This window comes from Pseudophryne corroboree, chromosome 4 (genome assembly GCF_028390025.1).
Source record: "Pseudophryne corroboree isolate aPseCor3 chromosome 4, aPseCor3.hap2, whole genome shotgun sequence".
Classification (NCBI taxonomy): domain Eukaryota; kingdom Metazoa; phylum Chordata; class Amphibia; order Anura; family Myobatrachidae; genus Pseudophryne; species Pseudophryne corroboree.
Window position 1 is genome coordinate 225840287 of NC_086447.1, and position 14299 is coordinate 225854585.

The window sequence follows — 14299 nt, forward strand, 5'->3', positions numbered from 1 at the left end:
AATGGAACCCCAGCATCCTCTACGGACTCCAAGAAAAGGATTTACCAGTAGGTAATTAAAATCCTATTTTTTCACTGTCATTTAGCTTTCAGTTTGAACACACCCCACCCAAATCTAAGGGGGACATGTACTATGCAGTGATTAAAAGTGGAGTAGTGAGCCAGTGGAGAAGTTGCCCATGGCAACCAATCAGCTGCTCTGTATACGTTTATAGTATGCAAATTATAAATGTTACGTCAATGCTGATTGGTTGCTATGGACAACTTCTCCACTGGCTCACTTCTCCACTTTTATCACTGTTTAATACATGTCCCCCTAACTCTCTCTGCAAATGTTATGGTGTGTACACACGTTGAGATTTTTTCTTACGATTTTGACTATATAGTCAAAATCGTAAAAAAAGTTAGTGCAGATCGCAAGGTGAAAGTCACCTTGCGATCCCGATTCAATGCCGATGCGTGGTACCGTGCGATCGGCATCACAAGAATAGATAGACTGTGCAGGCTAGTCAATTTTGACTATCTCTATAGAAGAGATAGTCAAAATTGACACTTAGCCAAAATCGCACATAGGGGGTAATTCCAAGTTGATCGCAGCAGGAATTTTGTTAGCAGTTGGCCAAAACAATGCTGCACTGCAGGTGGGGCAGATTTAACATGTGCAGAGAGAGTTAGATTTGGGTGTGGTGTGTTCAATCTGCAATCTAATTTGCAGTGTAAAAATAAAGCAGCCAGTATTTACCCTGCACAGAAACAAAATAACCCACCCAAATCTAACTCTTTCTGCACATGTTATATCTGCCTCCCTTGCAGTGCACATGGTTTTGCCCAATTGCTAACTAAATTCCTACTGCGATCAACTTGATATTACCCCCATAGGGGGTAATTCTGAGTTGATCGCAGCAGCAAGTTTGTTAGCAATTGGGCAAAACCATGTGCACTGCAGGTGTGGCAGATATAACATGTGCAGAGAGAGTTAGATTTGGGTGGGTTATTTTGTTTCTGTGCAGGGTAAATACTGGCTGCTTTATTTTTACACTGCAAATTAGATTGCAGATTGAACACACCACACCCAAATCTAACTCTCTCTGCACATGTTAAATCTGCCCCACCTGCAGTGCAGCATTGTTTTGGCCAACTGCTAACCTGCTGCCTGACATACACTACAGGAGCACACAGCCAATCAGGAGGGTGCCACAACGTGGCACTCCCTGATTGGCTGAAGGAACCCTCTTAGACAGAAGTCAGGGGGGGTTCCTGGCAGTCGGGGAAAGGGGTCCCATGTGAAAGCATGGGGCCCCTTTCAGTGCGTGGTCGTGTATCCGTTTTTTTATTTTGCAAAGTACGTCACCCCTGGCCCTTGGGTGGCTGGAGGGGGGGACCCCTTGATTGAAGGGGTCCCCTCTCCTCCAGGGTACCCCGGCCAGGGGTGACTAGTTGGGTATGTAATGCCAGGGCCGCAGGGACCAATATAAAAGTGTCCCCCGGCTGTGGCATTATGTATCTGGCTAGTGGAGCCCGGTGCTGGTTTCAGAAATACGGGGGACCCCTACGCTTTTTGTCCCCCGTATTTTTGGAACCAGGACCAGGCGCAGAGCCCGGTGCTGGTTGTTTAAATATGGGGGAACCCCTTTCACTTTTTTCCCCATATTTTTACAACCAGGACCGGCTCAAAGAGCCCGAGGCTGGTTTTGCTTAGGAGGGGGGACCCTACGCATTTTTTTTTTTTTAAATTAACACTTTCCCACCCATTCCCACTGAAAAACAAGCACGGATCTCATGGATCCCTGCATGCCTATCCGAACACGGTAAAAAAAAGCAGGTCTGTTTTATTTTAGCACTTTTTCACGATTTGTAATTTTTCACGGCAGTGTTTGGCTACTGTCGGCAGTGTTTGTGAATTGCACTTTTTAGTAAATTACCGATTTCTACCAAATTGCAGGCGTATTTGACCGATGGTGTATTCATTCGTATTTTTTTCCTAGGACTTCCAAAAAAATACGAATGCCCTCACCACTGCCGTGATTTGAGTTTAGTAAATTCCCGCGATGACACTTTGAAGAAAAAACACCATCTCGGTCAAAATCAGGAGCTTAGTAAATATACCCCATTGTGTGTAAATTTGGTTCTGGTGCTAGCCAGTGCCTCCTGAGCAATTTAACTCACTGCACGTCCCTGCATTATATCTATCTCCCCCCCCCCCCCCCAACCAAGGTCTAGCTTGCATGTTTTTAGTTAATAAACATATTTCATAAATGTAACATTAGAAGACAAGTTATCAAAGAATATTTAATTGACATTTGTACTGTGTAATGTTTCCACATATGTGCTATAAATAACATTTTATGACACATGTGGGTTTATACTTGTTGGAATTGCAGCCAGGTTGTGCAGATAAGAAACAGGCACCTCATTCCAATCATAGGTCACCATAAAATTAAACATTAAAGTCCTTTATCAGATATCTGAATTACATGACACATCTATGGGAAAAAATTACTGTACACCAGCAACATCCAGGCTGGATGCAGTAAGTTCTTTTTTTTTTTTTTTTGTAAGTTCCTTGATAACAAAACAATTATGATTATAAATGGTAAATAAATATGGTAGCTAATGCAAAAGAATATAGTGCCACCTTAAAACGCCCACAAATAGAATAGATTAAAAAAAAAAAAAATTTAGTGCTGTGTTTTATTTTATTTTTTTAACATCTTTACGCCGTTCTGAAGAAGATAAAGTGAAAACAGCACTGAATATAAATAAACTAAGATTTTTTTTAAATGTACCCCCTTGCATACCTGTTAATTTGAAAATAAATTTTTTGCTATAATCTCATTTACAATTCAGTTAGGTACACACTATACAATTATCTGGCAGATAATCTGCCAGATCTAGCTGGTTGGAATGAAAATCTGGTAATGGATGATGGATGAGAGTAAATGACAATCGACCATTTACTCCCAAACACAGGAAAACTGACAAAACCTCTTGTTCATACAAATTGGTAAAACACAAATTTAACCAACTTGGATGAACTACTGTTTTTGTCCATTTTGCAGTTTTTTGGGAGCAAATAGTCGATTGCCCTTTGCTCTCATCCATTACCAAATTTTCATTCCAACCACCCAGATCTGGCAGTTAATCTGCCAGATAATTGTACAGTGTGTACCTATGCTTAATGTTTATACAGTACAAGTAACATAGTAACATAGTATCTGAGGTTGAAAAAAGACAATTGTCCATCGAGTTCAACCTATTTGTGGTGTCCTATGCATGATGATTTGACTAAAATTTCTGACTGATGCTGCTGTCAGCCATTGCATTTTATCCCTATTTATAGTAACTATAATGCATGACTATGCACCATACCCCTGGATATCCTTATCCAATAGGAATTTATCTAACCCATTCTTAAAGGTGTTGACAGATTCCGCCATTACAACTCCCTCGGGCAGGGAATTCCAAACACGTATTGTCCTTACCGTGAAAAAGCCTTTACGCCGTATTGTGCGGAATCTCCTTTCCTCTAACCTGAGCGAGTGTCCACGAGTCCTCTGTGTTGATCTAACCAAAAATCAGGTCCCGCGCAAGCTCTGTGTATTGTCCCCTTATATATTTGTAGATGTTGATCATATCCCCTCTTAGTCTCCGCTTTTCCAATGTAAACATGCCTAGTCTTTCAAGCCTTTCCTTGTATTCCATCGTCTCCATGCCCTTAATTAGTTTGGTCGCCCTCCTCTGTACCTTTTCAAGCTCCAGGATATCCTTTTTGTAGTACGGTGCCCAGAACTGTACACAGTATTCAAGGTGTGGCCTCACTAGTGATTTATATAACGGGAGTATAATACTCTCGTCCCTAGCATCAATACCCCGTTTTATGCATGCTAATATCTTATTAGCCTTCTTTGCTGCAGTCCTACTTTGGGTACTACTGCTTAGCTTGCTATCTATGAGGACACCTAAGTCCTTTTCCAGTACAGAATCCCCTAATTTTACCCCATTTAGTAGGTAGGTGTAATTTTTGTTCTTGTTACCACAGTGCATTACCTTACACTTGTCTGTGTTGAAGCGCATTCTCCATTTGGCTGCCTATGCTTCTAATTTAACTAAGTCGTTCTGAAGAGACTCGGCATCCTCCTCTGTATTTATAGCCTTACACAATTTGGTATCATCTGCAAAAATTGACACCATGCTCTCTAGACCTTCTGTTAGGTCGTTAATGAAAATATTGAACAATAGCGGTCCTAATACTGAGCCTTGCGGCACACCACTTAGCACTTCAGTCCAAGTTGAAAAAGATCCATTAACCACAACGCGCTGCTTCCTATTATCTAACCAGTTTTTGACCCAAGTGCATATTGTGCTTCCTAGCCCTGATTCTTGTAGCTTGTATAAAAGTCTCATGTGTGGTACAGTATCGAACGCTTACAGTGCATTGCAGCAATACTGATGAAAAAACACAATTTATATATCTCCGTACAGAAGACGCAGTCATTATACCAGCTGTCAAGATCCCAGCGTTCAGGAGATTGATACCGGAATCTCGACATCCAGTGAAATACCAACGCCCGGAATCCCGACACATGCTTGGTATTCCCCTTCGGTTGGTGGCAGTGGCGGATCCAGGGGGGGGCACTCGGGCCCGTGCCCCCCCCTGTCATTTGTGGCCTTCTGTCCCCCCAACCGGCGCCGCACAGGGAGATGACGGGTGCCCGCTGAGATTGTGTTACCAGCGGGCGCCCGTCTCCCTGCACAGCGGCAGCCGGAGGCAGGAGCTCAGTACTGAGCTCCGGCTTCCGGCGCTGTCACTGTGCGGCGTGCGCTATGGGAGAGACGTCAGTCATGACGTCTCTCTCATAGTGCTGACTGAGGAGCGGACGCCCAGGGAGGAGGAGGACTGCAGCGGTCTGGAAGCGGGAACGGGGCTCGGTAAGTATGTTTTTTTCTTCCTTAATGCAGCGGGGGCATCTACTGGGGGCAAACTACGAGGGACATTACTACTGGGGGGGGCATCAACAAGGGGCATTACTACTGGGGGGCACAAACTACTGGGGGCATTATAACTGGGGGGCATCTACTGGGGGCATCACTACTGAGGGGTCATCTATTGGGGGCAGCTACTGGGGGACATTTTTACTGGGGTCCATCTACTGGGGGCATTACTACTGGGGGGTCATCTATTGGGGCAAACTCGTAGGGGGCATTATTACTGGGGGGTCATCTATTGGGGGCAGCTACTGGGGGCATTATTACTGGGGGGCATCTACTGGGGGGCATTACTACTGGGGGGGTCATCTATTGGGGGCAGCTACTGGGGGACATTTTTACTGGGGGCCATCTACTGGGGGCATTATTACTGGGGGGCATCTACTGGGGGCATTACTACTGGGGGTCATCTATTGGGGGCAAACTCCTAGGGGGCATTACTACTGGGGGCAAACTACTGGAGGACATTATTACTGGGGGGCATCTACTGGGGGCAAACTGCTGGGGGACGTTATTGCTGGGGGGCATCTACTGGGGCAAACTACTGGGGGACATTATTACTGGGGGGCATCTACTGGGGGCAAACTGCTGGGGGACATTATTACTGGGTGGCATCTACTGGGGGCAAACTACTGGGGGACTATTACTGGGGGCCAACTACAAAGGTGCTAACTACTGGCGGCGTAACTACAGGGGCATTACTACTGGCGGCTTAACTACAGGGGCATTACTACTGGCGGCTTAACTACAGGGGCATTACTACTTGGGGGCTAAACTAATGGGGGGCCAAACTACTGGGGGTTTAACTACAGGGGCCAAACTACTGGGGGATAACTACAGGGGCCAAACTACTGGGGGCATTACTACTGAAGGCTAAGCTACAAGGGGGCATAACTACAGGGGCTAAACTACAATGGGGCAAACTACAGGGGGGCATTACTACTGGTGGCTAAACTACTGGGGGCATTACCACTGGGAGGCTAAACTAAAGGGGGGGGGGTAAACTACTGGGGTCATAACTGCAGGGGAATTACCACTGGGGGCATAATGACTGGGGGCATTACTACAGGCAACATTACTACTGGGGGCAATACGGGCATTGCAAAAGGGGCACCACTACTATGGGGTCTATATAAGGGGCACTACCAGTACAGTGGACATTGCATAATGAGCGCTACAACTGTGGGCATTGTATAAGAAGCGCCACCTCACATGCACCGAAGCCACACGCAATTGTACTTGCCCCTTCCATGGTGCCCCCCCTATCATTTTCTTCTGGATCCGGCCCTGGTTGGTGGGTCCACGCCACCAACCGAGGGGGAATAGAACCTGTGGCGAGCAAAGCGAACCACAGGACTGGATGCATGGCGAGCACAGTGAGCCCACGTGGGGACTTGCTGCCTTGCTGCTGGGATTACGGCAGACGGGATGCCGCTGTCGGTATATAGTGACAGCTGGCATCCCGTCTGCCGGGATATCATATGTATCCCCAGTACAGTCCAAGGTATTTTAAAGGGTTAAGAATCTACAGAAAGGGCTGTGAAGAAGACAGACCAGCTAATCCGTGTCGGGATTAGACGCTGGCATTGTGGTACAGCACACTCATTGTGGACATATTAAGTGCTGACATCTCATACCGAACTGGCTATTCCATTTAGCAGTCTCTCTTAGGACTCTGTTGTCCACCAGTTCCAATCAAGACTCTTTCCTCCCAGCTGCAGGTCTCTACTGGAGCCCTGGTCAGCTCCGCTCCTGAGCTGCACCACCCCTCTACACCCCCCCCCCCCCCCCCACACCCACCCCGTTGCCTACTCCACAGCCCTTACTGTATCTCAACCATCTACTCAGACCTGGCTGAGCTTCATTAATAGTCTCCTGAAACACCATGGCCTTACTGCTGGTCACTATCCTATGCTGCACGCGCTGTAGGTGTAGTCACACAGAGCCAGTGAAAATGTAATTGAGTTTAGCCTTACAAGCTATGGAGGTCATTCCGAGTTGTTCGCTCGCAAGGCGATTTTAGCAGAGTTGCTCACGCTAAGCCGCCGCCTACTGGGAGTGAATCTTAGCATGTTAAAATTGCGATCGATGTATTCGCAATATTGCGATTACACACCTCGTAGCAGTTTCTGAGTAGCTCCAGACTTACTCGGCATCTGCGATCAGTTCAGTGCTTGTCGTTCCTGGTTTGACGTCACAAACACTCCCAGCGTTCGCCCAGACACTCCCCCGTTTCTCCGGCCACTCCTGCGTTTTTTCCGGAAACGGTAGCGTTTTTTCCCACACGCCCATAAAACGGCCTGTTTCCGCCCAGTAACACCCATTTCCTGTCAATCACATTACGATCGCCAGACCGATGAAAAAGCCGTGAGTAAAATTACTAAGTGCATAGCAAATTTACTTGGCGCAGTCGCAGTGCGGACATTGCGCATGCGCATTAAGCGGAAAATCGCTGCGATGCGAAGATTTTTACCGAGCGAACAACTCGGAATGAGGGTCTATATTTCCTACCACATGTACACACACAAATATACACTAGGATAGTTGTTCCCAAACTTTTTTGAATCATGGCGCCCTAGAGTATCGTAATTTTTTTCACGGTACCCCTAGGCCTAAAGATTCTTATTCAAAAATTTAGAAAGAAATATTAAATTAAATAAATTGTCTTTATATATCATCCAAAGACCCTATTTATCAAGCAGCAGTTTGTGAAGTGGTAAATACCGTTTTCACTCGCCATGCTATAGTGGCATCGCGCTCTTCTATTTAAGAAGAGCCTATGCCACGGCGAGCGAATGAGGGACAAGATTCATTTCTTTTTGTTCACATATTTTATGACTGACACTAGCACTGGTTTTGCCTATTACATTGACCATAAATAATTTGAATTGTTCCTGGACCACCAATCCAAGGCACCCCTGCCAGTGTCCCGTGGCACCCAGTTTGAGAACCACTGCACTAGGATAAACTTTTTTTCTGTCAGAAGCCAAGTAACCTTTCTGTATGTCTTTGTATAGTGGTTAAAACCAACACAAACATATGGAGAACACACAAACTCAGCACAGATATGGCCTTGGTGGGAATTGATCACAAGACCTCCATACTGTTGGAGCAATCTAACCATTGCTCCTTAGTACCACTCAGAGATGTCTGTGCACCTTCAGTGATGGAGACGCAGGTGCATTAAAGGAATACGTTTAGAGGAGGCATAGCAGTGACGAGCGGTGGGGTGAGGCAGGTGAGGCAGAGCCTTTCCTGTCATACTGACATTTGTGCCAGAGTTTTGATTGTATAAAGTATATGAAAAATACAAAGAATTTCTTTGAAATATCTTCTTTGCATTATTCTAATCCGTTTTATAGCCAAAACTCTGGAGTAAAAAGTATGTGGCAGGTGAGGCAGTGAGTCCCCTGCAGTGGTGCAAGTAGAAAAATGTCTTATAGGTACTGTGTGCGCGCGCCAAATGTCACATTAGGCGTGGCCAATGAAAATGGAGACGTGATACACATATGGGGGGGCAGATACACTTATGACACCAATAGTGCCAGATACACATATGCCCCCACAGTGCCAGATATGCTTCTACAGTGCCAGATGCATAAATGCATAGATACACAAATGCCCCCAGTAGTGCCATATATGCCCCCACAGTGCCAGATACACATTGCCCCAGAGTGTCGGATACACATATGCCCCCACTGTGCCAAATACGCATATGACCCCACAGTGCCAGATACACATGCCCCCACAGTGCCAGATACACATATGCCCCCACAGTGTCAGATATGCCCCCACAGTGCCAGATATGCCCCCAGTGCCAGATATGCCCCCACAGTACCAGACATACATGCCCCCACAGTGCCAGATATACCCCCACAGTGCCAGATACACATATCCACAGAGTGCCAGATATGTAACAGCAGTGCAACTCACCGTTGTTGCTGCTGCCTGGGACTGGCACTATCTTCTGCTGCTGGCCTGCTGCTGGGGAGAGGAGAGCGCAGCACACGCTCCTCCTGTCCCTCTCCTGCCCTCAGTCCGGTCTCCTGAACTGGCGCCGGTCCGTAAGCCAATCAGGGCTCATGGTCCGTCAGCAGCGGCTCCTGATTGGCTACCAGTCCGCAAGCTCTGATTGGCTCATGAACCGTCTCAGTGCATGCTGCCACATGCTGTGCTCTCCTCTCTCCAACACCCGGTGTCTGCAAGGTAGCGGCCCAGCGGTACGGCGTACCTGCTGGGATTTTCTTACAGGTACGCCGTACTGCCGTACTTGTAGCACTGGTCCCCTGCCTGTCTTTTCCACACATCTCTGATCAAAACTCACCAAATTTCCAGGAGTTTATACTGCTGTACCTGTGTATAATGTCCAGATGTACACTTTGGCACATATATTGTGTGTAAATCTGGCTCTGCTGCTAGCCAGTGCCTCCTGAGCCATTTAGCTCACCACACGTCCCTGAGGCATCGGTGTGACCCTGTGCTTTGGAAACCCCAGTGTAGCAGGGTAACTCCTCCATCCTGGTTTCCCGTGCTTGTACAACACTGACGGTGGGATGTAATGCAGTCTGAGATCACCGGAGGTACGAGCTGCCGGTGATCTCGAACTGCATTACATCCCACCACTGGTGTCAGCACATGCTACCTGTCCTTGTTAAGCACATATAAACGTTGAGAGTAATGATACTTTAGCTATTTGCAGCCAAAAAACTCATGTCGACCTTTTGACCTGTCGACCTAGTACATGTCGACCTAATGCATGTCAACCTAAGGGCAATGTCGACCTTCAGTGGTCGACCTGAGTGTCGATCTACGTTGGGTTGACCCAACGACCAATACCCACACAGTGTACCTCCTCTACAATTCTGCCACCCTGGCACCTGGCTTATGTGGCCTTTCCACACATTTGGTCCTGGCGCCATTTGTTTCAGTGTGAAATTACATTGTTTCATTCTGTAGTGAAAAATGAACGTGGCAAGGTAGTTTAATAATTAATGAGCCTTACGTACAAAGTACTAAGGACTCGCATTATCTTCTGATATATCCAAGTAGAATGATTCAACGTGTGCGGTTTCCTGCTACTTTGTACCATATACACTTATATTGATAATGCACTGAACTCCAGGTAGTTCAGTACAAATGGCAGGGTTGTAACTAAAATGCAGTAATTGGCATTGTTTTTATTACTATATATTTTTTTAATGGCAGATGTTATTAAAGGACTTGGGGCCCTTTTCAGCATCAGTTGCAAAATCACTAATTGGGCACTTATCGTGCACTGCGAACACAAAGACTAAATTGTGATCACAATTTAGTGAAATGCAATCGCAATTTGATTGACAGGAAGTGACGGTTCGTGGGTATTAACATGGCGTTTGTGGTGAGTGTTGGACAAACGCAGGCAGATTGCGTATGTTTTCGGTGCGTGTATCTGCCGTCATTTGCAATGGATTGCGTCTAAAAACACGGCACCGGTGTGCCTGCATTCTCATTGTTTTGAGTAGCCCTGAGTCAACCGCAATTGTCGATGGTTTACTATTTCTCCATATGCATCACAATTCTGCAACTGCATACGCAATTTTGCGATTACATCAGTGAGGATCTTTTACCTTTCTGGGCGGCTCTTCACATGCGATTTTTAGCAAAAGCAGGATTGAGTAAATCGCAATTTCTGTCTTAAAAGTGATCTAGGCCCTTAATACAGAACGTGTGTTATGCCAGGCGGTGTAGCTTGTTTAGCATTATTTCACACTGGTTGTGGTCAGAAAGTAACACACACACATGCACTATTGCAGACCTGTGCGCATTGGCCATGGAGAGAAGTCACAGAGAAGGGAAGGGGAATTTTCATACAGTCCAAGTACATTCAGGGAATGTTGATGCAGATGTAGAAACCTGCATAGACATTACTACTAGTAAGTGTATATGTTGTGGTACAAAGAACCATGGTAATAATAGTGATTATCATCAGCATTGATCTTTGCTGTGGATGGAGGTATTAGAAAATGTTGTACCTTTCCCCCTAACAGTCACTGACTAGGCCGGTAGCAGCCAAAGCTAAGGGGAAAACAGCTTTAACCTACCATAAAGTTGCTTCCAGCATCCGGCTATGACAGACTGGCTGGAGACACTATAGCAGGTACACTGCAGCGAGCCCCCCCCCCCCCCTCCCCCCCATAATGCCCCTCAGCTCTAACCTAATTACCACGGGATCAATTTTACATGTGCTCCCTTCTGTAGAAAAAAAAATCATTCTAATCAGATTGGCTTCACTCTGACTGACCTAGGCTCTGTGGGGTTTAGCTGCAATGAGGAACATGTCCTTTCATGTGAATACAATGTACATTGTGGCACTGTTTGCCTGTTCTAATGCAGGCCAGCCCAGTCTAGCTACAGTACTTCTGGGGCTGATTTACAGGAATGTTGTGATTTCTGTCTCTCTACTTGCTGTACTTTGGGACTTGTGGAGCTACAGCATGCTCGCTGGCTTTTCATCTGTTCCCTCTGGAGTGGGTCAGTCAAGTGGACGTGTTGGGATTGTATCATTATAGCTCCATACTTGCTGAACAATGCGTTTGCTGGCATTAAAAAGGTGGGTGATGAGACCACTATAAAGTGATACAGCACAAATCACGTCATCAAGCTGCATGGACTGCCAACTTCACTTTGGGAGATTTGCCAATTTTTCTGGCTGCCACTTGAGATATTGGGGACCGCCATTGACATCCCGCTAGAATAGGCAAGTACTGCAGGCGCTACAGTAGAACTCACACACTAACAAAATGTTCAGTTCCCGCATGAAAGGTGATGTATTATGCATTTAGCAACAATGCTCTAATCTGTAACCTAACTGGGTCACCCTTGTTACAGTCAAATTCAGCATTTCTGGCCTTTTTTGGGGGGCATGCCAAATTAACAGATCTGAAGAGCTGGCACTTCACCTGTCTGATGGTGCCAGGGGCGTAGCCAAAACTTTGTGGGCCCCATAGCAACATTTTGAAGGGTCCCCTGTCTTATTGCTTCCAGAATGACACCTCTATGCAGCATTTGTTAATTTTATGTCCCATAGTAGTGCCCTAGTTCACATTATGTCACATTATTGGGCTGCCAGTACACATTATGCAACACAGTACCCCCAATTTACATTATAATATACATTGTCCCCTGTTCAAAATGTGCCATACTACAGTGCCCCCAGTTCATATTATGGCACACTATAGTGCCTCCACCGCAGTGACGTGCGGTGGGGTGAGGCAGAGCCTTTCCTGTCATACTAACGTTTGTGCCAGAGTTTTGACTGTATAAAGTATATGAAAAATACAAAGAATATGTTTGAAATATCTTCTTTGTATTATTCTAATCATTTTTATAGCCAAAACTCTGGAGTAAAAAGTCTATGGCAGGGGAGGCAGTGCCTCACCTGGCTAACGTTTCCACACATCTCTGATCAAAACTCACCAAATTTCCAGGCGTTTATCCTGCTGTACTTGTGTATAATACCCAGATGTACGCTTTGGCTCATATATTGCATGTAAATCTGTCTCTGGTGCTAGCCACTGCCTCCTGAGCTATTTATCTCACCGCCCGTCCCTGCTCCACTGCATATATTATTGCCACACTATAATGCCCCCAGTTCATATTATATAACATTATAATGCTCTTCTGTTCATTTTATACCACATTACAATGAGCAGCTACAGGGACATACAGAGCCGGCCTTAGGCATAGGCAAACTAGGCAAATGCCTAAGGCATTTGGTATGCTTAGGGGACCATCAGCTTCTGCTGATTAAAATGTTATGTGGCATGCCTGTATTCTGTGTGTGACTGCGGCTGTATCTGCATACGAAATGCTACGTTGCAGTGTATTCCTGTAAATCACTGTAATGTAGCATTTCATATGCAGATACAGCCGCAATCGCACACAGAATATAGGCATGCTGCATATCATTAGCAGAAGCTGCTTGTGCATCCTAGCCACATAGTAATGCAAATATTATGATGCATTTTCATAAACAAAAGGCGACCGACGTTAGCAGAGCTGCCAGCTGACTCATGCCAGGCATCTCCTGCAGAACTAGCGGCGGTGCTAGGGGGCACCAGCCAAAATCTTGCCTAGGGCATCATATTGGTTAGGGCCGGCTCTGGGGACATACCTAGATATATTGCAGGGTCCAGTGGTGAAAAATGTATATAATACATGAAACTGTGACAGGGATGATGGCCCCTCTCAGCTCCGGGCTCTATAGAAGCTGCACTGCCTGCACCTATGGTAGCTACGCGCTGTATATAAGATATGTAACTGTGATAGGGATGATGGCCCCTCTCAGCTCCGGGCTCTATAGAAGCTGCACTGCCTGCACCTATGGTAGCTACGCCCTTGGTTGGTGCACAAACATGCTTATTAGTAGTCAATTGTTCCCATCCTGGCAGATTAATTCTGCTTTAATTGTCTCTAGTATTATTGCTTACTTGTAACTTCTTACTACAGTACTTTATTGACTTAATTCATGTTTTATGTAGTAATTTAGAGGAAAAAATTATCCAGAATATGAGCCATCTCCACAGCTATAAAAGCTTTGTCCTATGAGTCTGTAATTTACCTATAATTGGAAAAACTTGGCCTCTACATGTTGAATGTTTTGTTATGTTTTTGTACTTCCCAATTACTGTATCATTGCTGTTTCCTGCTTCTTTGGTTCTAATAAAGAAAATGTTACTTAACATAAGCCAGCAGCTATCCCAGCCGCCAGATAACCTGCATAATGAGCGTGTGGATATAACTGTATTTGCTTTCACAGAGGTCGTTGAAGGACTAAAAACAGACCAGTAAACTAATTTTGCAGTTGTGTCTGCCAACTATAAATATGACTGGAAACAACGACTCGTTGTCTATTCTGCATTCCCAATAAATAACATTCATTTCCATGTACATAATTTGGTTATACTGTAATGACATTCTCTACCATTTGCAGATATACTGAAGAAAGGTGGGAATGCCGCTGATGCGGCAGTAGCTGTAGCTGCTGCCCTTACTGTCACTGAACCCACCAACACGGGACTCGGCGGTGATTGCTTCTGTTTGTATTACGAAGCAGACACCAGAAAGGTCTATGGACTTAATGGAAGGTACAGTTCACCAAGCCTGTCATTTTCTACTAATACAGATGGCCTTTGTTTTACATGATATAACCTATATGCTGAGCCTAAAACATTTGATCCATAAAGAAGGGGTATCTTGTAAAAATCACAGATACATTGTGTGGCAGGGACGGCATGACTCCATATGACGTTAATGTGGAACGGCAGGATTTTGGA

The 14299-nt window shown here is 45.6% G+C and overlaps 1 protein-coding gene across 4 annotated transcripts in view; it reads left to right on the plus strand.

Moving 5' to 3' along the window:
* The window catches only part of LOC134909252 (glutathione hydrolase-like YwrD proenzyme), a 227331-nt gene that overhangs the window by 56687 nt on the left and 156345 nt on the right, over positions 1-14299 (plus strand). For all 4 annotated transcript variants that reach the window (XM_063915949.1, XM_063915950.1, XM_063915947.1 and 1 more), the window contains exon 3: positions 13957-14110. In XM_063915949.1, coding sequence (XP_063772019.1) covers positions 13957-14110 — 154 coding nt within the window. The remainder of the gene's footprint in view (positions 1-13956; positions 14111-14299) is intronic.